The sequence below is a fragment of the Ochotona curzoniae genome, unplaced genomic scaffold (assembly GCF_017591425.1).
Source record: "Ochotona curzoniae isolate NIBS_2020 unplaced genomic scaffold, NIBS_Ocur_1.0 contig_4064, whole genome shotgun sequence".
Lineage (NCBI taxonomy): Eukaryota > Metazoa > Chordata > Mammalia > Lagomorpha > Ochotonidae > Ochotona > Ochotona curzoniae.
Window position 1 is genome coordinate 3,616,592 of NW_024466107.1, and position 27,456 is coordinate 3,644,047.

A 27,456-nucleotide genomic window follows, 5' to 3' on the forward strand; every position below is an offset into this window, starting at 1 on the left:
CATGCCACAACAGGGATGGTCCTTCAGGCCATAGCGTAAAGTCAGCCAGTCACATTTTTAAGGTTTAAAGTGCCATATATATTTTTTTCTTAATAAAAATACAGTTCAGTTTGGGGCAATGAAATATTTCATTTTTGCGACATTTCTTTAGGATACTAAAAAGAACCAAAAGTGCACATAGGATTTTCACTCTGCAGTTGCTCAAACTCGTTCTTTTCCTTCTGAGATTGTTACCTTTTTTGGAATGTGACAGCTGGCTGGTCAGCTTCGTTCTTGCAGTATTTACCTTCACCTGAGCAGGGCTTCGGCTGCTGTGCCAGGCTAGTCTGAAAGCTCCGACAGCAAGTGGGAACATTTATGTCTCACTCACCATAAGGCTCGCATTGGCTTGTTTGGGGTGTTTCCAACACCTGAAATGAGCTGGAATTTGCTAGCAACCGAGGCTCTCTAGTTGATGATCAAAATGGCATGGCCAGCTAGTCTGGCTCCCATCCTGCTTTCTAACTGGACGTAGGCGGAGGATTTGTGCCTGCTAATGTAGGTGTGGCCTGAGTTATCCACCTCAGCTTCACCCCAAATTGCATCGTCCCTTTTCTCCAGAAAGCCTTCCGCTGAACACTCCACACATACAGTACCCTGGAAGGTTCTGTCCCCTGCAGTGCCCTCCCTGGCCCACTGCAGGCTCTTGAGTAGCAAAGGCCCAGGCAGTCTAATTATAGGATATGCAAAAGATGTTGATACCCCACTTTCAACTTAAAAGCCACCCCATCAGTAATGTTGAAACTGACACTGTTACCATTTGGCCTTTAGCAATCTTCAGCAGGGTCAATTTTTTTTTCTAGTGTGGACAGGAAATTCTTGCTAGACATGATGAAGATTAAAACCACGACTGTCTGGAGGAAGTGTGTGTGCGTGTGCACGTTTTTGCTTGTGCGTGCGTGACTCACTGTCACACAGAATCAGACCCAAGGGTATGTGTGTGTAACTGGACGTGTCACACAGACTCAGACCCAACTTGTGTGTGTGTGTGCGTGTGTGTGACTGGGCGTGTCACAGAATCAGACCCAATGTGTGTGTGTGTGTGTGAGACTGGGCGTGTCACAGAATCAGAGCCAGTGTGCCAAGCCCCGGAATCCTTTCTGACAGCTGGCAGACCATCCCCGTTCCCTCCCCTCCTCCACCGTGCCGGAGAGCAAGGTGGGCCGCATGCCTGTGTGTGGACGGCACCGTGCACCTGCTGTCTTCTAGCTCCTCTATTCCCTCTGGGTTTCTAGTGGCTTGGGAAGGCTGAGGGCGGAGGCACAGTGAGCAGCCTCTCAAGCGATCTTATTTCATTTCAGAGCATCTTTTCTGGGGTACCGCAGAGTAAACCCAGGAGGCAGCTCGACGGTGTCTAGCCCTGAAGCCCCAGCCATGCTCCTTAACACCCACTGTCCCTGCAGGGGCCCCGGGCTGTGCAGAAAAACAACCAACAAAAACAGAATGCTAGGAAAGAACTTACCAAATTAATTAAGCATTTTTGTGGCATTCACAATTAGTACTACATGTTTGCAACAATTGCCTAAGAAACTCTGATGGGTTTCCCGACTTCCCCCCACCCCGCCTCCTCAGTATTTCATAAAATACCCTTGGTTAATTTAGCGATTCACAGAATGGCCCGGCGGTCACGTGCACTCCCCGGAGCCTGTAGTGAGCGATTCAGGGTTTGCTCCTGGAGGGCACAGAGCTCCCTGGTGGGCAGCACGGACCCTCGGCATCCCCTGCTGGTCACAGAGGCCTGCGTGGACTGATTTTTTCACTTGTTCCAACGCTAAGAAACGGAATGATTAGTATAATTGAAGCAGTGGCATGAACCGAAGGAGCACGACCCTCCTCCAGCATCCCCCTCTCCGTTTTGGTGGGGCGGCTGCCCCGGCCGGGATGGCTTCTTCCTGTTTTCCTGAATCCCTGTGCTGCGGGAGAGCTCCCGCAGCTCTGGAGGCAGGAAATGACTGCGGAAGTCATGTGGGTGAGAACAGGACTGCCGGCAGCTCTTCCCAGGGGAGCGGAGCCCTGCAGGGTTACTTCTGGCTTAGGTGGACCAGTTTGTTGAGGAGGCCTATCCTGTCACTCTGGTAGAGGGCACGGGCCAGCTTGCCCACAGTGGCACCCTTTGTGCCCTCCCGCATCAGCCACTTTTGGAGCATCTGGTAAACCTTCTCTTTCAGTCCATCCCGCTCATAGTCGTGGTCGATTTCGTCGATCTGAGACTCGGTGAAGCCCAGCTTGCGGGCACAGGTTTTCCATTGCTTCCCCAGGTTGTCCCTGACTGGGCTCAGGTGGGCATCAGTCAGACTGGTGGTATCATCTGCCAAAATGGAAAAGACGAGAAGGGATCAGGCCACGCCCCATGTGTGCCTTCTGGCTGCCAAACAGCTAGGAAAAACTCAGTGAGGTGAGAGATGACTTCTTTTTTTCTTTAAACTAAATTTATTTCATTTTATGACAGTTTCATAGGCTCTGGGATTCCCCCAACCCCTCCAAGAAGCCCTCCCTCTGAGATGACTTTGTTTTCTTCTTTTTTTTTTAGTTTCAAAGCAAGATTTATTAGAAGAAAGGAGAAAAGACACTCCCATCCTAGTAACAGGAGGGGGCTTCCAGAAAGGAGAGACCTCTAGGTGACTTCTTAATTCTATCATTGTTGGAGAAAGTACAGGAGAGAACTTGTTACTGATTCCGTGTGGCACACTGGATGGTACCTGGCGTTGCTGCCTTCCTGTCCTGGTATGAGCAGGGATAAGGCCCCTCCCTCTTGGCAGGTATACCCCTGAAATACCGCTGATGGCTTTGTGGCTAGACCGCCATGGGTTACTAGGCTGGGCATTCCCTTAATCCTAGCCAGAGGCCTTGTTTACATCTGAACTTGAATGTTAAGGAGAGAGCCACCACTTATTTCTTTTTGTACATTCTCTACTTACACCTGGCCAGAGTCAAGGGCACCAAACTCTTGACCTGCTGCCTGCCCACCGCCTCACACAGCTTCCCCGGAGACTGAGGCTAGCAGAACCATGCACACGAGTCATTTGGCTCGAGTGCCTCGTTAGCACCAAGAGATGAGCTGCTAGCCGCCGCCATGCACCCTCAGCCTTCCTTCCAACCGCCGCTCCTTCCCCTGACCCATGACAAAATAACCAATCACCTGAACTCAGTCCGCTGAATTCCCCACTCCCGTTCCTCCTCGCCCACCGTGACGCAGTCCCCGTCACCACCACTGAATGTCAGAGTCCCTCAGAAGCCAGGCACGTCTCTCCGAGACACTTTCAAATATCATTCAACAAACCATGGTCAGTGGGCCAAACCTTACACCTTGTTTTGTTTGTAAATAAACATTTTAAAAACATTTAATTTTATTGTAAAGTCAGATATGTAGAGAGGAGGAGAGACAGACTGGAAGATCTTCCGTCTGTTGGTTCACTCCCCAAGCAGCTGCAATGCCCAGAGCTTTGCCAATCTAAAGCCAGGAGCCTGGAGCCTCTTCTGGGTCTCCCATGCAGGTGCAGGGTCCCAAGGCTTTGGACCATCCTTGACTGCTTTTCCAGGCCACAAGCAGGGAGCTGGATGGGAAGCGGGGATTAAAACTAGTGCCCATATGGGATCTAGGCGTGCCATGCAAGGCGAGAACGTTAGCTACTAGGCTACCACGCTGTGCCCTGTAAGTCAATTTTTATTGGAACTCAGCTATGATCAGTCAAGTACACACGAGGCAGTGCTTGACATCCCTGGCATTGTAAGGACAGAGTAGCTCCAAAGGAGAGCTCAGGGCCCGCAACACCCAGCCTGTTTACCATCTGGCTGTTGGCAGAGAAAAACGTGCTGATCCCAGGTCAACCAAAAAGCTCTGCTCTCGTCCTGGACTCACGCTGCCTTTCCCAGACTGTTTCGGGGCTCATGTTACGGGCCTGCTGAGTTTATTACAGAAGTGCCACTGAGAGCAGAGGGTCTCTCTCTTACAGAACAGGCGAGATGATGATGATGGTGAGGAAAATTCAGCACTTTTGCAGACTTCTGTGTGCTTCATACATCAACTCATTTCAGTTTTAAAACAAAGCCATGAATCTATAACTGTGATTCTTCCCAAATCAAAAATACATACAGGGCCCGGCGCGGTGGTGCAAGTGGTTAAAGGTCCTCGCCTTGCATGCCCGGGATCCCATATGGGCACCGGTTCTAATCCCGGCAGCCCCGCTTCCCTTCCAGCTCCCTGCCTGTGGCCCGGGAAAGCAGTCGAGGACGGCCCAAAAGCTTTGGGAACCTGCACCCATGTGGGAGACCCAGAAGAGGCTCCTGGCTTTGGATCGGCATAGTATCGGCCCGTTGTGCTCACTTGGGGAGTGAATCATCGGACGGAAGATCTTCCTCTCTGTCTCTCCTCTATGTATATCTGCCTTTCCAATGAAAAAATAATAAAAATAAATCTTTAAAAAAATAAATAAATAAAAAAAATACATACAAAGACATGAATCTATGGAAATTTCGCAGAAGATGGGATTAGCTTTCAGGACAATCACCAGGGAAATTTAAAGATTCCACTACTTCCCTCTGAACGAGTAAGAAAGCTCAACAGTGCTGGACACGGTGTGTAAGGGGCCTCTTACCAAAGACGGCCTGGTACTTCGAAGCTGGCTCCTGTGGGTTTGTGTGCAAGCCGTCTGACAGTGATGAGAGCTCCCCGCCAATCTCCATGTAGTTACAGGCTCCGATCTGGATACCACTGCTGTTGTAGATGGTGCATTTTATAGACTCCTCTGAGTAGAGAGAAAGACACGGGTTAAAGATGTTCACATCACTGGTAAGATGTGAACATGGCCTGGTAGAGGAGCAGGGCTTTCTTCTAAAGGTTTAAGCCAATCATGCCAGACCCCTCTTAGGATTTCTTTCTTAAAATGTGACTAATTGGCCTCATACTCATTAGGGTGCTACTTATTTAAAAGAAAAAGAAAAAAAGGGGGAAAAATTACTAAATATTGGCAAGAATCTGCTGAAAACAGAACCCTTGTGCGTGGCTGGTGGGAAGGTACCTGCTCACTGACTGCACAGAACGTGGGGCCGGGGCCTCGAAGCAACTAAAACGGAAAGTACGGTGTGATCCAGCAATTCCACTGCAGGGTATACAGCCCAAAGGACTGAAAGCTGCGTCTTCAAGAAATGTTTCTGCAGCCATGTTCCCAGCAGCATTACTGTGAGCAGCGCAGAGATGGAGACAGTCCACGTTGTCCGTCACCGGGGGAACGGGGAATCACCCGGTGCCGTATCATCTGCACAGGGGAATACTATTTGGCTTTAAAAAGGAAAGAAACTATGATTCACACCACACGGGTGAACCTTGAGGACATTATCCTAGTAAAATTCACGACGTAGAGAGGGGCTGCTGAGGGCTGGAGGCGGTGGCAGGGCAGCACTGGGGAGTGGGGTTTAATGGCAGCAGGCTTTCAGAATGGGAAGAAAGGCCTGGAGTGGATGGCGGTGATGGCTGCAGGGCAGTGGGAGAGCGCGAGAGGGCGCTACACTTGCGAATGGCTCAGATGGCTGCCTCCTGCTATAGCGCCACCTTCATGCCCGCAGATCCTCCTGCTGCTGCCTCAGCCCCCTCTCTAACCCCGCCACTGTGCTCCCTCCAGGCTCCCCAGTGATCCAGTTAGACGATGACCTGGCCCTAGCTCAGGCTGTCCCCACCTGCTCCCTTCCTAGTGCGGTCTGGCCCAGGCCTGTCTGCAAAGCTCCCTCCCCGAGCCTGTCGCACTCTGTCCTTGGCAGCTCCGGATCAGCTCAGGGCTGCCTGCTCCCCGAGTCTGAGTCCTTAGGAGGGGGAATGCCACACTGGCTCCTTTTCACAGTCCTCACACTCCCAGCCTGGGGGGCCTAGGAGAGGGGACACACTCAGGGACATTCAGGTTGAACTTGCCCCATGATACAACTGTCACTCAACAACACTGAACACGTCTTTGTGCGAGAGAGGACCCTGTGAGGAGGCAGGCAGATGAAGCTGAGCTCCAGGCCTGGTTGGATTAGGCGCTGTGATCAGGTTTCAGCACCTTCTCTGATGGAGCCGAGGAACTGGGCCCTTCTCATTGAAAGAAGTTCCAGGTACACATACAGTGATCTGCGTGTCACATTGGGCAGCCCATGAAGCTGCTGCAGCTGAGGTCATCTGAATCCATGCTTGCCAAATGTGTATCCTTGGTGTTAAGGAGCTCCCCAGTTGCAAAGGTTTTTGTCTCCCGAGAGATGTTCTTTATTAACAATGTTAGTAAGAGTGACGCTCCTAGCACTTACCACCTATAGTGTGAACACACTATGCAGGGATTTCAAACTTTCTGTATCAAAAAATTTAAGTCCATTTCCTATGAACTTTGTGAAAATGAACGGTCTTCATTTGTCTTAGAAGACAGCGAGATAGAAAAGTGTACAGGCAGAGCTCTTCCCACTTGCCAGAGACTGGGGGTGACAGGGCCACCACGGGAAGTCGCCTGCAATTGCTAGGCCTGTGTAACAGTACCTGGGGGCAGCTCTGAGGAATCCCAGGCCTGCAGCGCAGGAGGCCATTACCATCCCACGTCGGCAAGGTCTGCTCACCATGGAGCACCTGCAATGAGCTGTCCTTCACTGCCATCCTGTGGACCCCTGTCATACAGCTACTGGCTGTTTACTTTCAGCAATAATAATTTTAAAAAAGGGTAGGATAGGGACCACTAGAGATGTGTTTACCTGCTGGTGTCAAGGAGTTAAATGGAATGGTGGGTGTATTTCCTAGTAAGTTGGTCTCAGGCACTGGAGTTTTATGTTGATTTTGAATTTGGCTTCCAGTAGATCCATACCAAACAGAACCCATTGTCCCTGGGTCCAACGGCCTCGTTCCCAAACCGTACAGATTGTAGAACCCATTGTTCCAGCATGGTGGTGGGGACTGGCTGTTGAGTCTCATCGGCTGGTGGAGCATATTGCATTGATTGGCCGCACCGAGGTAACTCGGCACTTGGAGGCCTGGGTTCTGAATGTTCTTATAAGGTGTCTGCTGTGCAAAAGGATCATGGGAAACCCGCCGTCTCCTCTCCTCCTCCCTGCTGTAAGCCACACTCTGCCGGAGCTGCGGTCTCAGCTGCCTGTCCATGCGGCTGCCGTAAAGATGGTAGTTGGCTTCCTCCTGGAGCTTACTCTGCAGGCTCGGCTGGTTGTCTTCTTGCAGGTGCTCGGGGGAGGCCGAGAACAGGGACGCGAAGGTCATCTCCACAGGCCCCGTCTGGAATCCCTGGGAACTGTGCAGGGAGTGGGGCTGCTCTGTGGCTGCGAAGGAAATCATCAATATATTGGAATGGGTTTCAGAAAACGTGCAGAAGCAAAATGAAAGCTGAACGTGGTCATGAAACTGAAAATAAGTAAGACAAGTGAGAGGCACACAGCTGTGGCACTCTTCCCACAGGTTCTAGAGAGGATCAGGTGCCCCTGCCTGACAGGGCACACAGGAAGTAACAGACAACAGGGAGGCAGTTGTGCAGGGATGGGCACAGGACACGGGACGTGAGTGGAGTTGGCTGTATCCTTAGTGGGGCCAGGCAGAAACTAAGAGCCAAAGCAGGGGCCAACACAGTGGCACAGTAGGCTAGTCTGTCCTCTGGCACTGGCATCCCGTGTGAGCACCAGGTTGTGTCCCTACTCCACTTCCCATCCAGCTCTCTGCTTGTGGCCTAGGAAAGCAGCAGCTCAAGTCCTTGGGATGCTGCTTCCACATAGGAGACCCGGAAGAGGCTCCTGGCTCCTGGCTTTGGCTCAGGTCAGCTGTGGCCATTGCAGCCATTTTGGGTGTGAACCAGCAGACAGAACACCTTTCTCTTTTCTCTCTATGTACAGTCTATCTTTCAAATAAAAGCACATAAATCTTAAAGGCTAACAGCTAACATCCTTGCCTTGCACACACCGGGATCCCATATGGGTGCTGTTTTTTTTTTTTTTAAGATTTATTTTCATTACAAAGATACATAGAGAAGAGGAGAGACAGATAGGAAGATCTTCTATCCAATGATTCACTCCCCAAGTGACCACATCAGCCAGAGCTGCACCGATCCAAAGCCAGGAGCCAGGAACTTCTTTCAGGTCTCCCACACGGGTGCAGGGTCCCAAGGCACCCATATGGGATCCCAGCACATTCAAGGCCAGGACTTTAGCTGCTAGGCCACGGCGCCAGGCTGGGTGCTGGTTTTAATCCTGGCAACCCCGCTGCCCATCCAGCTCCCTCCTTGGGGCCTGGGTAAGTAGTCAAGGACTGCCCAAAGCCTGGGGACCCTGCACCCACGTGGGAGACCTGGAAAAGGCTCCTGGCTTCGGATTTGCGCAGCTCTGGCTATTGTGGCTGCTTGGGGAGTGAATCATTAGACAGAAGATCTTCCTCTCTGTCTCTCCTTGTATCTGTGTATCTGCCTTTCCAATAAAAATGAAATAAACCTTAAAAAAATAAAAGCTCTAGGAACCCACACAAGCAATTCTGACTTGATGGCTGAGGTATATGCAGGCGGACAGCTCTCGTGTGGCTTCAGCGCCCTACACTCAGCCCTTCTCCCTTCTCTTCTGGAATTACCCTGAAAGTGTGAGTGCAGCCTGCCGGCCACTGCTGTGATCCAATCACTTCTGGGCTTTTGGTCCGTTTTTCTGAACTGCTACTTTCTCTCTGTCAGATTTATAGGGCCCTGTCATGTTTAGGACAGTGTCATTTCAATGAAAACATTGTGACTTCATATTTCAAATATATTTAACTTGACTCCTGACCATACTATAAGTCCATATAAGGCAGAATGTCTTGTGTTTACAACATGAAGGCTCTTCAAAAAGTTTACATAAAATATTAAGATGAAAAGATACTAAATATTTTTTATAATTGAGAAAACAATTACGTATTGATTTCCAACTTTTTGTTCCCCCCGCCAAAACTTATTTTTAAAAATTCCATCCCCATATACCCTTTGTGTTCTTGCACAGTATCTGAGAGCCGGTGAAGGAGCACGTGAGCGGATGGGCGGTCTCTGGGCACGGGGCAGCTTACCGGAGTTGGATCTGCTGGCAGGCGCGGGCACAGAGTCAAGCTGGAGAGACTGCATCCTCTTCACGACCGCATTCACCTCCGGGTAATCCTTCTGTGGTCACAAGCAGAAAGGCAGGACACATTCAGTTCTAGAAATCTACTGCCAGATGAGTGAATCTTCTCAAAAGGAAGAGCTTGCATGTGGATCTTACAACTAGTCTTGTTTTTTTTTTTTTAAATCAATTTTCCCGCTAAAGAGCCAAAAGCTGGAGGAGGACTCATGTCTCCCGATTTCAAAACTTGCCACCAAGCCACGGTCATCACAACGCTGTGGGACAGAAAGGAACAGGGGACCTGCACAGAGCGCCCAGAGGCCAGGCTGCCCCCCTCGGCCAGCTGATCGTCGGCCACAGCGGAAGAACCACCGGCTGGCAGAAACAGACATCTGCATGCGAAGGAATGAACCTGAACCATTACTTTGTCTCATTCAAAAATGAACTAGAAAATGGATCAAATCTATCCACGTAAGCGCTAAAACTACACAACTCTGGGCAGAAAAAGGAAAGGAAACGCACAACACGGTCCTCGGGATGGTTTCCCGGGTCTGACACAGAACGCACAGGCAGGGAAAGCAAAACCAAGCCGCACTACATGGAAGTCAAAGCCTTCCTTGCAGCCAAAGGTACCAGCAACTAAGTGAGGAGACCGCCCAGAGAGAGGGGGATGCAATCATACCCTCCCAGGAAAGGAGAGCTCTCCAAAGAACTCCTACCAGTTAGTAACAACACACAAAAGCAATGAAAAGACTGGCAAAGACCTGGCACCTACTCAAGGATTTATAAATGGCCAGCAGGCACAAGGAAGGAGAGTCAACATTAGTGTTAGTCCTTAAATACAAATAAAACCACCAGGATACACCACCTTGCACTCATTAACGTGGCTATGTTAATACAATAATGTGTATCTAATATATACGTATGTAATATTATATGTAATAAATTACATGTTATAGTGTGTATATAATATAATAATGGCTACAATAAAACCAAACAGTTATAGGTGTTGGTGAGCATGTTGACCATGGAATTCTTTTATGTTGCTGATCGGGATGCTGTACAAAACAGCTTGATGTTTCCTTAAAAGGTTAACATAGGGCCCGCAGCATGGCCTAGCGGCTAAAGTCCTCGCCTTGAATGCGCCTGGATCCCATACGGGTGCAGGTTCTAATCCCGGCAGCTCCACTTCCCATCTAGCTCCCTGCTTGTGGCCTGGGAAAAGCAGTGGAGGATGGCCCAAAGCTTTGGGACCCTGCAGCCATGTGGGATACCCGAAAGAAGTTCCTGGTCCCCGGCTTCAGACTGGCGCAGCACCGACCATTGCAGTCTCTTGGGGAGTGAATCATCGGACAGAAGATCTTCCTCTCTGTCTCTTCTCCTCTCTGTATATCTGACTTTCCAATAAAAATAAATAAGTCTTTAAAAAAAAAAGTTAACATAGAACTGTCATTTAATATAATCATGCCACTCCAAGGGCTAGACTCCAAAGAATTAAAAGCAAGGATTTAAATGGACACCCATCTTCACGACATCATTATACACAGTGTCCAGCCCAAGATCTATCAACTGACAAATGGATAAAATGTGATGTATCAGTACATTAGAATACAAATCAGCTATAAAGGGAAAGGCATTCTGATATGTTACCAAATGTAAAAATCTTGCAAGCATTGAGCTAAGCAAACTACGACCCAAATGGGAAACTATTGCATGATCTTACCCTCATGAGCTTCCTAGAACAGGCAAATACAGAAAACAGAGTATCAATTATCAACAACAGGGGAAAGGAAGCAATGAGTTACTGTTTAAAAGGTATGGACTTTCTTGATCAACTCCCCCAGCCAAGTGTTGGCAGTGAAAATCTGGGCAAGTGGAGACGCTAAGGTGGACTGTGTCAGCAGGTGGATTCTGGAGAGATTTCACCGTGCCTGGAATGGCAAGACTGGCAGCAATGCAGAACTGTTGAACTACCGAAACCACTTGAGCAGTACCCATGGAGCATGCCACACATCAGGGGCCCTGGGATGGGGGGCAGGCTGGGAGTGGCTTCTCCCTTTGTCTCCCCTCTTCCCCAGATACTGCAAGGAAAGAAGAGAATGTGGAAACAATGGTTTTACCTACTATCCTGAGGCCCTTGACCCTTTGTGCCCTAATCAACTATGTAAAGATCATCAAAATAAAATAATTAAAAAAAAGGAATGATAGAAACTTAGATTATAAAAATCAAAACAGAACAAATAAGAATTACTAATAAAGAATTCTGTACTTGTACTACAAAAAAAAAAATCTATTGCTATTGTCAATGGTGCCTTTGAAAAGTTCATTTTGTAACTGTCTGTGGTAGATATAATAATTTTTTTCATGTACTAGTTGTATGACCATAAAAATTCTGTTGATTCAAAATATTCTTTTGAATTTGATAAATACATTTATGCCTATCGTTGATCCACAGCAGTCTTATTCTCCTTTTCAGTCCTTTTTCTTTGCTACACTGCAACGGATCCTCTAATACACCAGGCCGACTAGAAATGGCGGTGGGAACCACCTTACCTGGCATCTTCTCTCCGTGAAAAACCACTGATATTCCGCTAATGAGCACAGTGTTTTCTGGGCCTTTTCTCAGAGCCCTCGTTATCAGGCAAGAAACTTCTCCTTTTCCTGAGTTGCTAGGAGTTTTAATCATGAATAACTATTGCATATTAACAAATTGTTTTTATATATTTATTAAAAATAGAAAATTTTCCTCCATTTAGTAAAATAATGTAACTATTTCAGAATTGCATTAGAATGACAAATTTTTCTAAACGAACATGGGTTTCTTAGGATAAGCCCGACTTTGCTTCTGTCCCCTAATGAATTCAATGTCTAGTTTATTTAAGATACTTGTGTCTATACTATTTAGTGTGAGACTGGCCTTGCTCAAACTTAAACCTTCTTCTTCAGGTTTAGTAATCAAGGTTAGGATGCTATCTAATTGCTTTCTAAGGGTTTATTCTCATTGGAAAGGCAGATTCACGAAGAGGAGGAGAGGTGGATGCAGAGATCTTCCAGCTGCTGGTTCACTCCCCAAATAGCCTCAGTGGTTTCCATTCTGAAGCCAGGAGCCAGGAGCTCTTCCGGGTCTTCCACACGGGTGCAGGATCCCAAGGCTTTGGGCCGCACTCGGCTGCTTTCCCAGGCCACAGGCAGGGAGCAGGAAGGGAAGTGGGGCTGTAACGACATGAACCAGCACCCATATGGGATGCCAGTGCCTGGCGGTGGAGGATTAGCCAATGTACTGGCCCCAGACAGAATTCTGCTATTTTTCTGTCTTTCAAAAATTACTCAAAACAACTGCTCCACTCTCTTCCCCACTCTTCTCCAGCAACACTGCACTTTTGTTTTTGTGCTGCTAGACACATTTCATCTCTTATGTCATGAATGTTGTTGGAGGAATGGGTCTAGTGTGCTAACATGACATTTGTATAGAGGAGCTAATTCAGCTCTTTTTTTTTTTATTGGAAAGGCAGAGATACAGAAAGAAGGAGAAAGAGAGAAACATCTGATACTCCCCAAGCAGCAGCCGGAGCTGAGCTGATTCGAAGCCAGGAGCCAGGAGCTTCTTCCGGGATGGCTTTGGGCCATTCTCGACTGCTTTCCCAGACCACACACAGGGAGCTGGATGGGAAGTGGAGCAGCCAGGACACAAACTGGCACCCATATGGGATCCCAGCGCATGCAAGGCAAGGATTTAGCTACTAGGCTACCATACTGGGCCCTAATTCAGTTTTATACATTCACTTAGCTGGCTCTCATCTCAAAATTCTGGTAGCAAATTATGGCACTTTGTTTCTCATGGTTGGTCATGTGTGTGTTGGTATGTTAACGTGTTGGGCTTCTGCTATATTACCTACCTTTAAACTCTTCACATCCTCTTCCACATTTTCTTCCAAATTAGTTGAATAAAAAGGCTTAAAATTTCCTTCAATGTCTGTATGAATAAGAAACAGTACTTTAAAATGACGTTTTGGCTGAAACGTAAGTAAACCACTGTGTCTGGATTGTTTGCCTTAACTGTGGGCAAGAGAGTAAAGTAGCAGTTGAATCTCCACATCACTATGTTAATTAGCAAGACAAGGACCATGCAGACAGACTAAGGGCTAGGGCTCTGGTGGGACCACGGCTTCTAGGGCTCCAGTGGGGCCACACTCTTAGGGCTCTGGTGGGATCACGGCTTCTAGGGCTCCAGTGGGGTCACACTCCTAGGGCTCTGGCGGGGCCACACTCCTAGGGCTCCAGTGGGACCACACTCTTAGGGCTCCAGTGGGGCCATGGCTCCTATGCCTCCATGTGTTTCTCTGGCTGTATCCAGAGCCCTAGCTGATGTGAGTTCAGCTCCAAGCGAACCAGGATGGGTGACCTCCATGTTTCTGTCCCTGTGACAGGATGGGACATGTAAAAGAAGGACACTGTATTGTGTAAAGGGTTCAAGCTGCTAGCTTTACATAGAAGAGACAACTTCCAGGAAGCTGGAGTGTACATACTTTTCCTGATTCCTTCTACTAATTACAGCGAAAAGAAAAATAAAAACAGCTAGCTATTACACATAGCGTCAACATAAACCTGCTACTAACATGTAGACACTGGAAGGACAGGAGGCAGGCCGGCAGGAATCCTGAGATCTGAGGAGACACATGAGGTCACTAGACTTCTTTTTCTTTGCCTCATATATCTTGGCATGGAGCTTAGCAGCTGGAAGGCCAAGCCAGTGCCAGGGTGTAGCAAGCTAAGTCTTTGCCTGCAATGCTAGAATCTCTTATGTACACTGGTTCATGTCCCACCTGCAATACTTCCAATCCAGGTTCTATACTAAATTGTTGGGGTCCGTGCAGTAGGTGTGGATGACATGAAGGTGTGAAGAACACAGCTTCCCTGCTTGGCAGGGCCCGGGGGAGCTTCCAGCTGTTTGGCAGGGCCCAGCGGATTTCTCTCTGACCACCTTGACGCAGTCTCACCCCCTTTTGCATGGACACTCAACCACCCGACTAAGAATTTTTGTAATCTATTGAGGCATTGTTTGCCCCTGTGAGATGACTTTTACAACCAACATGAGCTTAGGAGTTAATGTTACTGATAATGCCTTGGTGAGTGGGCCTTTAACTACACACAGGAGTACAATTAAGCCCATGCTGTTTCCAGACACCTTATTTTGTGCCTACCCATTGCCCTGAAATCTGGCCCAGACATTTAGCATGCTTTCTGGGAAATGGGTTGATAAGAATTTTACAAACTAATGGAAGTGATGAGAGTATGGGCTGAAACTGCTACGACAAAACATATAGCTACTGGGACCCTAAAAGCTATCCTGTTACTGGGACCTAAAGGCCATCCTGCTATGACAAAGAACATAGCTACTGTGACCCTAAAGGCCATCCTGCTATGGCAAAAATACAATTACTGTGACCTTAGCCTGTCCTTGCAACTCTTTAGAACATAGGAAATGTAGTTGCTTTAGCTACCTTCATAATTTTTAACTAGAGGAAATATAGGGTGATTTTTACTAACATCATAAAGATATACTTTTGATTATTGTTTGATCATTTATGAGGTTGTAGAACCTGCAGTTGTAGAGGGATTTAATGTTGGAAACGTTTTGTCTTAGATCTTTGTTTTTTCACTTTTGATGCATTTCTCCCATTAAGTGATGGATAAGTTGTAGAATAAGAATTGCAGTAGGAGTGTATTACTGAATAAGATGTGTTGTCTACTGAGAAATTCTTGCTGTAACATCAGAATGGATAATGCCCTGTCTTAGGGTGAAACAATTTGTAGAATTATCTTAGGAAACATTCACTACCCCATTGTAGAGTTGAAACTTAAATGGAGTAAACATGGCTCACTGCTAATTGCAATTCTTTCCGTCGTCATAACTCTTGCTTAGTTAAACTGTGTGAGCCTGCAAACCTAATGACCTTTGGTGCCAATACCCTAATCCCCGTAAACCAAGACCCCAGACTTACTAACCCATACATGATTCAAGGTAGGGGTCTGGTTGTCACAGGTGTGCCAGCATAGTACCCAGACTTGAGGAGAGCAGGTTGAGGCTGGCAAGCCGAGATAAGCAAAGAATGTGGAATCCTTCCTCACTCACCTCTCGAGCTGTTGTAAATTGTGCCCCCCTTGAAGCTATGTCAAATTGCCCTAAAAGAAAACCGTGTACTGCTTCTGTATAAATAAAGCGGACAGCTTTCTTGCATTGTCCACAATGATCTTGGAACTGTAGTGGTCCGTCTCTCTTCTTTCTACGCCTAGTTCATGTACCATTCTCAAGCTCCGAACTGAGCTGGAGCTGGACTCGGCACTGAATTAAAAAAAAAAAAAAAAGTAACAGAGACCAACACCAAAATGACAGAGACGGTAAGATTACCTGCCCAAGACTTTTAACACTGCCATGATGAAAATCATTATGAACCCCACTGAAACAAAAAGAATCTCAACAAAGAAAACAGAGGACATACATTTTAGAGCTGAACAATACAACAATCAAAAGGAGAAGCTCAGGGGCTGGTGCCAGGGTGTATCGGGTTAAGACTGTTTGCAGAGCCAGTAATCCATCTGGGCTCTGGTTCGAGTCCCAGCTGCTCCACTTTCGATTCAGTTCTCTGTTAATGGCCTGGGGAGGTCACATAGGATGACTCAGTGTTGGACTGCTGTACCCCTTGGGAGAAGAAGCTTCTGGCTCTTGACTTCAGACAAGTCCAACTCCAGCCATTGCTGAATTTGGGGGAGTGAACCAGGGAAGACAATCTCTCACTCCTTCTCTGTCACTCTGTCTACCAATAAAAATAAATAAATCTTAAAAAAAAAAAGTGTGTGGGGGTGTGGAAGAAGCCTGCTGGAAAGCAATGGGTGAACACAGCATGCGTGTCTCTACTCCTGGTCAACAGCAGGATTCCCACCAGTACCTACACATAAACCTACACCCTGGATACTGTTTTCTACCATTCTCTATACTTCCCATGCAATGAAACATACATCACGAAGTTACCTCGAAATCAATCCACTGACTGTGCTTTTGTTCTAACTTGGAGACAAAAAGTGGGAGGGAAATATGGGAAGGAAAGGGAGGGAGGTGGGGAGATGACACCCTATGCTGATGAAACTACTGTGCAAAATAATCAACAAACGTAATTTCTAAAATAGCTCAGTAGGTAGGTCCAACAGTAGAAGCCAAGGAAAACAGAAAAATCAGTGGCCTGGAAGAAAGAACAAAAATGATTTAATCTGAAGAAAAAGAAAATTAACTGAAAAAAAAAATATGTAAGTATACATACAGAGAGCCCTAAGGACCACACGTAAGTACAATAACAACGACTGGCAGGATAGAGACCTTATTGGAAACTCATATTTACAGAGAGGAGGAGAGACAGAGAGGAAGAACTTCCATCTGCTGGTTCACGCCCCAAGTGGCCACAACGGCTGGAGCTGAGTTGATCGGAAGCCAGGAGCCAGGAGCTCTTCCAGGTCTCCCACGCAGGGTCCCAAGGCTTTGGGCCATCCTCAACTGCTTTCCCAGACCACACTCAGGGAGCTGGATGGGAAGTGGAGCTGCAAGAACACAAACTGGCACCCATATGGGATGCCAGCTGGATGAGAAGTGGAGCAGCTGGGACTCAAATTGGCATCTCATTGGGATGGCACAGGCATCAGCTAACGCACTGTGCCACCGTGTCTGCCTCTAGGTTACATTCTTGAGATGGAAATGGAGAATAAATCAGTGTTCTCCGGAGGCAAGGATGTGGGAGTAGGAAGGAAATCTACGTGACTACAAAAAAGCAACAGCAGGGGCCATTCTCATGATGGAAATATTCTGTCCCCGCTGGTACGGCAGCAATGCTGAACTGAGGTTTTCTGAGACATCCCCTGGAGGGGATTTTTATTGGAAAGGCAGATTTACGGAGATAAGGAGAGACAAAGATCTTCCATCCACTGGTTCACTCCCCCAGTGGCCACAATGACCAGAGCTGAGCTGATCTGAAGCCAGAAACCAGGAGCTTCTCCAAGGTCTCCCACATGGGAGCAGACAAGACATGAACTGATGCCAAAATGGGATCCCAGTGCATTCCAAGTCAATATTTAACCACTGAACAATCACACCAGACTGTGTTACTTCTTATAACTGCATATAAATTTAGAGTTATTGGGCCTGGCATGGTAGCCTAGTGGCTGAAGTCCTGGCCTTGCATGTGCCAGGATCCCAAATGGGCGCTGGTTCTAATCCTGGCAACCCCATTTCCCATCCAGCTCCCTGCTTGTGGCCTGGGAAAGCAGTCAAGGATAGGCCAAAGCCTTGGGACCCTGCACCCACGTGGGAGACCTGGAAGAAGCTCCTGGCTCCTGCTTCATTATCAGCTCATGTCCAGCGTTGGCCGCTTGGGGAGCGATCATCAGATGGAAGGTCTTTCTCTCTGTCTCTCCTCCTCTCTGTATATATAACTTTTTAATAAAAATAAATCTTTTTTAAAAAATTAAAATAAATTTAGAGTTATCTCAAAATAAAAACTCTTTTTCATCATTTGATTAGCAGACATAAAGAGAGATTGTTGACTGGTGGGTTCACTCTCCATTGTCTACAAAGGCCAGGGCTGGGCAGGGAGGAAGCTTGCATCCTGGCACTCCATCCAGGTCCACACATGACTGACAGGGACCCCAGGGCACACGCCCGCACCGTCTGCTGCCTCCCAGGCTGTGATGAGCAGGACCAGGCACTCTGCTGCCACGCTATGTGCTTGACCCAAGGCAGTATCTTACTGCTCCAAATGTCCACTCCTGAACTTTAATTTCAGGAAGTTAAAAAAGGATGAGAGATGAGAAGACACTGAGCCAGGCAAACACTAAGGCTGCTGGGCGCCCTGGAATCCTCGGATGGAAACAGCACAGGGCTTCAGAAACATGGCGGCAAAATGCACTGCTGGCTGCCTGGTCCCCTCCTACCACAGGTGTTTTCCTCATTTGGGTTACGTCTTTCCTTTGCCCCACCTGGCAAGATCCTAGGCAACTCTGCTGAGGGGGAAAGGGTGGCGGTGTTGAGGGTATGGCAAGCACCCAAATCCATTTCCGTCCATTTCAGGCCAAACTAATGACAAAACCATTCACCTAAATACACCAGCTATGCAAGGAGGGTGTCGAGCGGAGTGGAAGCTAGGAAACAAGAGTCAGCCAAAGCAACCCAAGACATACAACTGGGAAAACACAATGTGTACACACGATGGAATGGTGTTCAGCCATGAGAAGAAAGCGAACATTCACACAGGTTCGATGCAGATGAACCGGGGGAAACCGAGCTAAGGGGAAGAAGCCAGATGCCAGACAAACTCCCTACAACAGAGGTGCCTGGAGGAACAGCTGCTTCCTAGGTATGGAGTTCCAGGTTCAGAAAATGAGAAAGCTATGGAGTTGGCCAGTAGTGATGGTTGCACAACAGTGTAAGATGCACTTCATATCTTTGAATTGCACAAGCAGTATTCAAAGGCGGATGGAAAAATACTTCAAAATGCATAGATTTAAAAAATGTGGGGGCACTGTGGCAAGTTAAACAGCTGTTTGTGATGCCAGCATCCCGGAGTTTTGGCTGCTCCAACCCAGCTTCCCATCAATGCACCTGGGGAAGCAGCGGAGCATAATCCAGGTACTTGGGCCCCTGTATCCATGTGAGACTTTCATATGTTATTCTAGGGTCCCGGATCTTGCTTGGCTCAGCCCTGGCCACCGTGCCCATACGGGGAGTGAACCAGCAGACAGAAGATCCTCCTCACGATTTCTCTGTCTCTCCCTCTCTCTGTAACTCTACCTCTTCAATAAAAATAGGTAAATCTTGGGCCTGGCGTGATAGTGCAGTGGTTAAAGTCCTTGCCTTAAATGTGCCGGGATCCCATATGGGCGCCGGTTCTAATCCCAGCAGCTCCACTTCCCATCCAGCTCCCTGCTTGTGGCCTGGGAAAGCAGTCAAGAACGTCCCAAAGCCTTGGGACCCTGCATCCATCCGTGTGGGAGATGCGGAAGAGGCTCCTGGCTTTGGATTGGCTCAGCTCCAGCCGTTGTGGCCACTTGGGGGAGTGAACCATTGGATGGAAGATTTTCCTCTCTGTCTCTCCTCCTCTCTGTACATCTGCCTTTTCAATAAAAATAAATAAAATCTCTCTAAAAAAAAGTAAATCTTTAAAAAGCTTTTTTTTGGTGGGGGGGCAACAAAACAAGCTCCTCTTTGTAAAAAGGCATTATTTAATTTGAGAGACAGAGAGAGAAGTGAGAAATCCCACCTGCTGGTCCACTCCTCAGAAGCCTACACAGCCGGGCTGGACCAGTTCAATGCAGGTCCCCCGTGTCGGTGGCAGGAGTCCAGTCACTCCAGCCGTGGCCTGCTGCTTCCCAGGGTCAACACCAGCAGGAAGCTGGAGCCGGGAGTCAGAGCCACAGCCAGTTGATGGATCTCAGAAGTGAGTTGTGGGTATCTTAACTCTTAGGCTCATGTGCACCCCCAGACTTCAATCGGAATTCCATTTCTCACAAAATTTGTTGAAGCATTCTGATGTAGTTAAAACGGTTAAGACAGTAAATGTTGTGCTACATACATGTTAACACAATAAAGGAAATAGCTAATTACAAAAAGTGAGAGAGAAATAAGGCCTTACAGGCCTTCATGCTTTTGAGGGAAACAGCAGTTTTTCATTGAAGTCAACATCTGAGATTGGGAAAAGCAGTTGGAAATGAGTAGACCTTGGTTTTCTAAACACTCACACGTCAGCTCTTACCAGGAAAACCACCACACGAGGAGGCATGCAGGCGACGGCGCTCACCTGGGAATGTGGGGCGTGCTCTCGGGTCCTCCTTCCAGCACAGCCGCATGAGGGCAATGATCTCCCTCGGGCAGTGCTCGATGATGCAGTCCACGTCGGGCCTGTTGCCGGACTTGATGCACAGTATCAGCTGCTGCTCACAGATGGCATCTGTAAGAGAGGTGAGCTTGGCAGCAGCTTCCAGGCAGATCCTGCTGTTCTCTGCTGCCAACCTGTCTCTGCCTGGGATTGCTTTTGCTGTGGGTGCCTTGCTGTGCAGGAGTGGAACGTGTCGTGACCAAGAGCCGACAGGATCCACTGGTAAGATGTTCAGACAATATTTACATTTTCACAAATGAAGACAGCGTTCAGAACAAAGCTGCCTGCTGGTAGGACAAAGGACTGCATGGTTAAAGCCAGTCCTCTGATTGCAAGTCAGAGGTAAAGATGGCACAGCCCTGGCCTCCACAGAGCTGCGAGACGGCGACGATGACCGTCTTACAAGTAGACACGAGGGGTCCCAGTAACACAACCAGGACTAAGAGGAAAGGTCGGGGTGGCTTTCTGGAGTCCAGAGCAATAAGTAGGTGACGAATGGGGAAAGATGTGGGGAGGAAGATTCCAAGCCAAGGAAATGGGATAGGAACAGATGGAAAGTTAGAAAATTGAGATGTGCCTCAGAAATTGTTAGATCAGAGTGACGGGGAGAGTTAAGGTAAAGAGAGAAGCCAAGACTGTAAAGGGGGCTGCAGTCCACACTGAGGAATTTGAACCTAATCCTGAAGACCCTAGGGAGCCCAGCGGGACCTTAACGGGTGGCGAGGAAGTCCCACCAATCACTTGAGAGCACTACTGCCATTGAATGGTAGTTGCCTGGAAACTGTAGCAGAAAGGAGGATTTGAACTACACAAAGACCCTGGGGTTACAGGAAAGGCTGCCTGGCACTGTGTTTCCATAAGGAAGATTCAAGCTGAGTGGACGGCAGGGAGAACACTCACAAAGCCACGAAGCTGCCTGGGGGATGGCCGCCTCGGGGGTCCCTGGGAAGGTGGAGAGGCTGTATGAAGCCAGGGTATTTTCAGGCACGGGCAGAAGAGACCACAGGAGTTGTGAGAAGAACAGGAGATGTCTAAGAGCTGACACTAGCAAGCTCAAGCATGGCTGAGGTCATGCCCCTCGTGCTGCACACACCATGACTTGCTCAGCCTTAGACCGCGAATGTTGCCCACAGTGGGTCCTGACACAAGGATATTCTTCAGTACGGAAGGGAGTTAAGTGGAGGAGTGAGAGTATAATGTGCATACCATGTGTGGAAGCTTGGCTGTCAGCACGGTGTGGAAGCCAAACTCCCTTAAGCAGGAACAAACAACCCGGCATGCAGCAAGAACCCTGGACCCCTATACAGCACCAACCAAGCACAGACACCTGACCCAGGCTCCTAACCCTCCTGTGACCTCTGGCTCCAGAGTAGGGTTAATCATCCCACCGAAAACCATTTACAGAGGTCCCAGGTGCGACGTAGAGATGCTGAGAAAGCACTAGATGTGGCTCTACCCTCCAGGAACAAAACAGTCTAACGGCTCCAAGTGGCATTCAACAGAAACCTGTGCAGATTTCACTTTGGATTCGCCTCGGAAACCCACTCCTGGACAGGGATCTTACTTTCGTAAGGCTCCTTATTGGCAAAAATCGCCCAGAGCACGATGGCAAAGCTGTACACGTCCGACTTCTCGGTGGGCTTGGCGTTGACGTCGTTCAGGTGCTCGGGGGCCATGTAGTACAGCGTGCCGCCGTTCTTCTTGGAGACGCTGTTGGCCTTCCTCTGCTCGTTGTGCTCCTCTTTAGTCAGTTTGCTCCAGGTCTTAAAGGAGGCCACTCCCAGGTCAGCAATCTGCAAGTGAGGACGCACCCAGGGGATCACTCTAAGACGGCCACGTGCCAGTCAGCTTTCATGGCAAGGTTTTGGAGGTACAGTCAATTTTCCAGAAGTGGTTGTTCTGAGCAGGTTTGAAAACAGCTACTATCTCAACAGACTCAGATACAAACTTTGTGTCCCCAATGCCATGTGGGGAATCTCCCTCAAGCAAAGTTCTTGCAAGTTCAGCTGCTGGGTGCAAAGCTGGAGCTCCACTGGAGCACTGGTTTGAGTCGTGGAGGCTCCAGTTCCCTGCTAATGCAGCTGGGAAAGCAGCAGGAGATGGTGCAAATGCTTGGGTCCCTGCTACCCACATGGGAGATGTCAATGAAATCCCTGGCTCCAGGCTGGGCCTGACCGATTCTGGGTTGTTTTGGCTACCTGGGGAATAAACAGCAACAAATGGAATCTGTGTGTGGATGTTCCTCTGTCTGTAACTCAAATCAAATAAATAAACCTTACAATAAAAAAGGGGGGCATGCTTGTGTGACAGTCTGGCATGATTGCGCAGTGTGAAACTGAGGTTCTTACACAACCAGGGGAAGGGGAGAGAAGAGGAAGATGTTTCTGACATGATTAGCCTGAATTCCGCATCTGCATCTGCTTCGCAATGTTTCTGAGACCAGCGTTTGGAAAGAGGGAAAGGGCATTTTCTTCTTCGCAGATGGCGACCGGGCACCACACCTTCTACGTCCCCACACGGGGTCCAGAGGCCCGTGGAGGCGAGCTTCCAAGGATGCCAAGGACACAGTGTGTGCTGCTGATTTTCAGCTGAACCTGAGCAGATGGGATGGGCAGGAGGAGAAAAAAGATGAAGAGGCAAAGAGAAAAATACCAAGGTCAGAAACACAGCAGAGACACAGGTGGCAGGGCAGCATGACAGTGCAGTGCAGTGAGACCCAGAGCGGAGAATTTTGCCAGAACACATGTGATTGTCTCAAAGTCACTTGCTGGTACTGGCTCAGTGGTGCAGTGGGTTAAGCTGCCACTGCCAGCACCCTATATGGGTGCCAGTTCAAGGCCTGGCTGATCTACTTCTGATCCAGCTCCTGCTGATGCACCCTAGGAAAACAATGCAAGATGGCCCAAGGACTTGGGCCCTTGCTGCCACTGGGGAAGCTAGATGGACTTTCAGAATCCTGGCTTCCACCTGGCCCAACCCATGATGGCCATTTGGGGAGTGGGTCAGCAGCCAGAAAGTCTCTGTCCCTCTAATTCTGCCTTTCAAGTAAACAGATCAATCTTTAAAAAAAAAAATCAATCTGTAAAAATAAGGTAACAGTCACATGTTTGGGGGTGGGCTTTGGCATACCAATTAGGATGCCAACTGGGAAGCCAGTATCTCCTACAGGAATGTTTAGGCTGGAGTTTCAGCTCTGCTTTCCACTCCCATTCTTGTTAAGTGCACCCTGGGAGGCAACAAGTGACGGACCAAGTTTCTGGGTCCCTGTCACCAACTTGGGGGACGCAGGTTGTGTTCCTGACTCCTGGGCTTTCAATTGGCATAGATCCAGCTGTTGTGGCAATTTAGGAATAAGACAGAGAATGAAAAATCTCTGCCTTTCAAATAAATTTAAAAATTATTTTTAAAAATTAAATTTCAGTTTTTTTTAAACTTGGAAATATTAGAAATAACTATTAAAGAGAGAGCTATTATTAAAGAAACAGAAACAAGAATATGCCCAACCTAGAACAAAATGTCAGAAGCAGAACTTTCTGGTGGGGAGGAAGACCTTTAGTTGTAGGCTCAGAGTTCCTGGACTGTCAACTCGGATGCCAAGGCCAATCAGACATGATGCCCCCCTAGCTGTCACCTGCCCTGACTGGCCAAACTCGGGTCCCATGCCCTTGTTTTCTTTACTTACATGGAAAGTTTCCAAAGGATGCTAATTTTTTAAAATGTAGTGGTTATTAAACAAAAGTATAAACCAGCCAGATTTCAAAGCCAAGGGTTTTGATGCCAAACTGGCCTACTTCCTATTGATCTGACTCCTGGGCCAGACCTCAGTTCTGAGGATTTTCCATCGATTCAAGGATTCATATCTCCCCGCCCCTTATGGTTCTAAAACTTCCAAGGTCACCAAGGCAAACCTTCCATGTTCCTACCTAAAAGTCTAACGCAGGAGGAAAACAAATGCTAGGGCAGAGGGCTCCTCCCCAGACTCCTCTCCAAAACACACTAGTCCCATTTTCACAGCTAACTCCCAACCCCATCGCGCCCAGGCCGTCTACCACCACATGGAGACAGCTGGGTCTTCCTTTACCTGCCATTCCTAAAGACAGATTCATGGTAGTGAATTAGCACTAAAGTTCTGAGACCTTCTAGAAGCCTATAGGTTACACCTACCTTAATGTGGAAGTCATTATCAACGAGGATATTTTCGGGCTTCAGGTCCTTGTGTATCACGCCTTCTCCATGCAGGTAGCACATCCCTTCAATGGTCTCTGCAATGATCCTTCCTTTTACAGAAAGCGGGATACTGATCTACAACAGGTGATATTACATCTATGAGATGGAAAGGGAACCAGATAGGTCAAAGCAATTGTGACATTCCAGTGCGGTGCCATCTGAGGTGGGTATTGGGGTTAGCGGAGAAGATGCCCACATGGAGAATGGGAACAACCTGGGCTCCAATCCCACCCAGCTCTCGACTCTAGCTTCTTGTCCTGAGAGGCAAAGGGCTCATGGAAAATGGGAGTAAAATCTACATCTATTTTGTACATAATGCAGACTTAGGTAGGTGGGTCTGTGCCACCCATGTGAGAGACCTGGACTGAGTTCCTGGCTACTGCCTTCTGCCCTGGCCCAGTGCTTGGGTATAAATCAATCAGTGGGAGCTCTACCTATCTGCCCCTCAAATTAAAAAAAAATATATATATATATATACATATATATATATACATATATATATTAAGAAAAAAAAACCACTATTAGAAGCGTCCACACGTCCTCCAGCCTGGATGCTTCTTCTGTAAACACCAGGCTCGGTGTTCCCGCAGCACATGACAAGGGCACTCCAGAAAGTTCATGGAGTGGCAGGCATTTGGAACAAGTGTTGAAATGCTCCTTAGGAGGGCTGCCAACCCTATGGGAATGCCTGGGTTCAAGTCTCAGCCCCATCTCTGATGGCAGCTTCCTGCTCCTGTCACCCTGCAGGGCGGCAGACGACGGCTCAGGCAGCTCATCCTGCCACCCCCATGGGAGACCTAGCCTGCCCCAGTCTTCTGCTGGGGACACTGGGAAACTGAATCAGTGGATGATAGCTCATCTGATCTCTTCCTCACCCACTGCTTTTCAAACAAATAAATACATATAAAACAAAATACTTTCAATGAGTTCATGGAAAATGGAATTAAAATCTACATCTTTTTGTGCATGAACAATTGGAAGCCATTCATTTTAAGTTTGCATCCCCAATGAGTTTTTGGAAGACCTCTCAAATACATGAATTTCACGATGTAAAAAAATATATTTATGTTATTTTTATTCAAAAAAGCATAGCTATTGAGAGAATGAGATACGGGAAGAAAGATCTTTTGTCTGCTGGTTGACTCTCCAAATGGCTACAAAGGCTGGAGCTGAGCTGATCTGACGCCAGGAGCCAGCACTCCTTCCAGGTCTCCCACACGGGTGCAGGGGCTCAAGGACTTGAGCTATGCTCTGCTGCTTTCTCGGGCCACAAGCAGGGAACTGGATGGGAAGTGCAGCAGACAGGATGAAAATCATGACAGCAGGCAGAAGACTAGCTTGCTATACCTCTGTGCCAGCCCTAGGAGTTCACATTTTTTAAAATAAAGATTTATTTTATTTTCATTACAAAGTCAGATATACAGAGAGGAGGAGAGACAAAGAGGAAGATCTTCTGTCCAATGATTCACTCCCCAAGTGAGCGCAATGGCTAGAGCTGCACTGATTTGAAGCCAGGAACCAGGAATTTCTTTCAGGTCTCCCACACGGGTGCAGGGTCCCAAGGCCCTAGACCGTCCTCGACTACCTTCCCAGGCCACAAGCGGGGAGCTGGATGGGAAGCGAGGTGTCCGGGATTAGAACCTGCACCCATATGGGATCCTGGCACAATCAAGGCAAGGATTTTAGCCGCTAGGTCATGGGGCCAGGCCCGGATTTCACTTTTTTGTGTACCAAAATCAACTTGCCTTTGAAATCTGTTTTCCATGAACTTTCATAAGTGTCCTCATATATTTATCAAAATAGTGTCCCCCTTCCTTATTAGGCATTTCTTTATATGCCCCCTTACTTTCTTGCCTGTCTCATCCTGGCTTAGCTTCCCAAGTAACTAGACAAAAAGCCTTGATCTGAAAGATGCATTAACTTGTTAAGAATGCTGGAACGATTATTTGGATACTATAATCCATTTTTATTCTTTTAAATCTTATGCAGGGTTGTTGCTAAGTGTCTATAAAAGTTTCTTGACTAACATCAAAGCGTAATCTTCCATCTCCCTTACAGCCGTGTACATCATCCGTATGTGCCACACTCCTTTGTGCCTTCACTGCCCAGGACACCCGTGACCGCCATATCACACATACATTTACCCATAGCAGATCAGGTGCTTTAGACAGAGCCGCCCTGTGAACTGGGCACACAGAGTGGCTGCTAACAAGCCTGCTAACACGTAGAGGATTCTCCAAGCGAGTGACACAGACGACCGAGGGGGGAGCCCACTCCTGGGGCTGGGCTAGGCAAGGAAACTCCGAACAGGAGTAGGCATGGCGCAGGGGATTAAGCTATAACCTGGCAACAGACAAGCTGGCTTCCAGTTCAAGTCTCAGCAACTCCACTTCCATTCCGGCTCCCTGTTAATGAGCCTGGAAAGGATTCAGAAGATGAACCAAGCGTGAGTCTCTGTCATTCACCTGGGGACCTGAATGGAGCTCTTGGCTTCAGCCTGGACCAGCCTTGGCCATTGTGACCATTTGGGAAGTGGATAAGTATGATGAGTAATTCATATTCTGTCTCTCTCTCTCTCTCATTCCCTCTATTACTCTACCTTTAAAATTAATTAAATAGATCTGGATCTCGACACTAGGATGCTAGATTCTGTACCACTGTCTGTACCTACGATGTCATGATACACTTAAGCAGCAGAATGACGGACTTGTGACTGTTGCTGAAGGACTGTACTATTACAATATGGGGGAAAGCAATGAAGGGGAGAGAGGGAACGGAGAGGGTGGAAAAATCCCTGAGCCTATGTGACTGTATCATGAAAAATAAAAATTAAAAACAATAAATCTTTTATCAGAATCCAAACTTAAGATCATCTCACAAGAAGTTATTTTATACCAGCGAGCTCCAAACCAATATTCCAGGCGTGTCCCTGGCCGGGGCCCGCATCCAGCCCCGGGCACGGAGGGCAGGTGCCCAGCATCCTGTACCTTGGCTTTGAGCACCTGCATCAGGTTGCCCTTCTCCATGTACTCCATCACCAGGGAGTAGTTTCCGTCTTCTATGATGACACCCAGCAGCTCCACCACCCGGCTGTGCTTCAGCCTGTACATCATCTTTCCTTCCTCGAGCAGAGACTCGTTGTAGCTGTGGGCAGGAGAGGTGTGTCGCTCACGGGGACAGACCCAGGCCACCTTCCCCTGCCCCCACCTCC

General features: G+C 48.0%; 1 protein-coding gene across 5 annotated transcripts in view; it reads right to left on the bottom strand.

Annotated features, from left to right (window-relative positions):
• Window positions 1-1,497: 1,497 nt before the first annotated feature.
• Window positions 1,498-27,456, bottom strand: part of LOC121159053 (receptor-interacting serine/threonine-protein kinase 1-like) — a 37,581-nt gene continuing 11,622 nt past the window's right edge. For 2 of the 5 annotated variants that reach the window (XM_040984086.1, XM_040984087.1), the window contains exons 3-11: window positions 27,233-27,389; window positions 24,183-24,320; window positions 21,583-21,811; window positions 19,941-20,090; window positions 12,999-13,075; window positions 9,071-9,161; window positions 6,745-7,320; window positions 4,635-4,784; window positions 1,498-2,347 (exon numbers count right to left, since the gene is read on the bottom strand). In XM_040984086.1, coding sequence (XP_040840020.1) covers window positions 2,061-2,347; window positions 4,635-4,784; window positions 6,745-7,320; window positions 9,071-9,161; window positions 12,999-13,075; window positions 19,941-20,090; window positions 21,583-21,811; window positions 24,183-24,320; window positions 27,233-27,389 — 1,855 coding nt within the window. In that variant the 3' untranslated portion in view covers window positions 1,498-2,060. Of the gene's footprint in view, window positions 2,348-4,634; window positions 4,785-6,744; window positions 7,321-9,070; window positions 9,162-12,998; window positions 13,076-19,940; window positions 20,091-21,582; window positions 21,812-24,182; window positions 24,342-27,232; window positions 27,390-27,456 lie in introns of those variants that run through there. The other 3 variants (XM_040984088.1, XM_040984090.1, XM_040984089.1) reach the window with 3 other exon arrangements.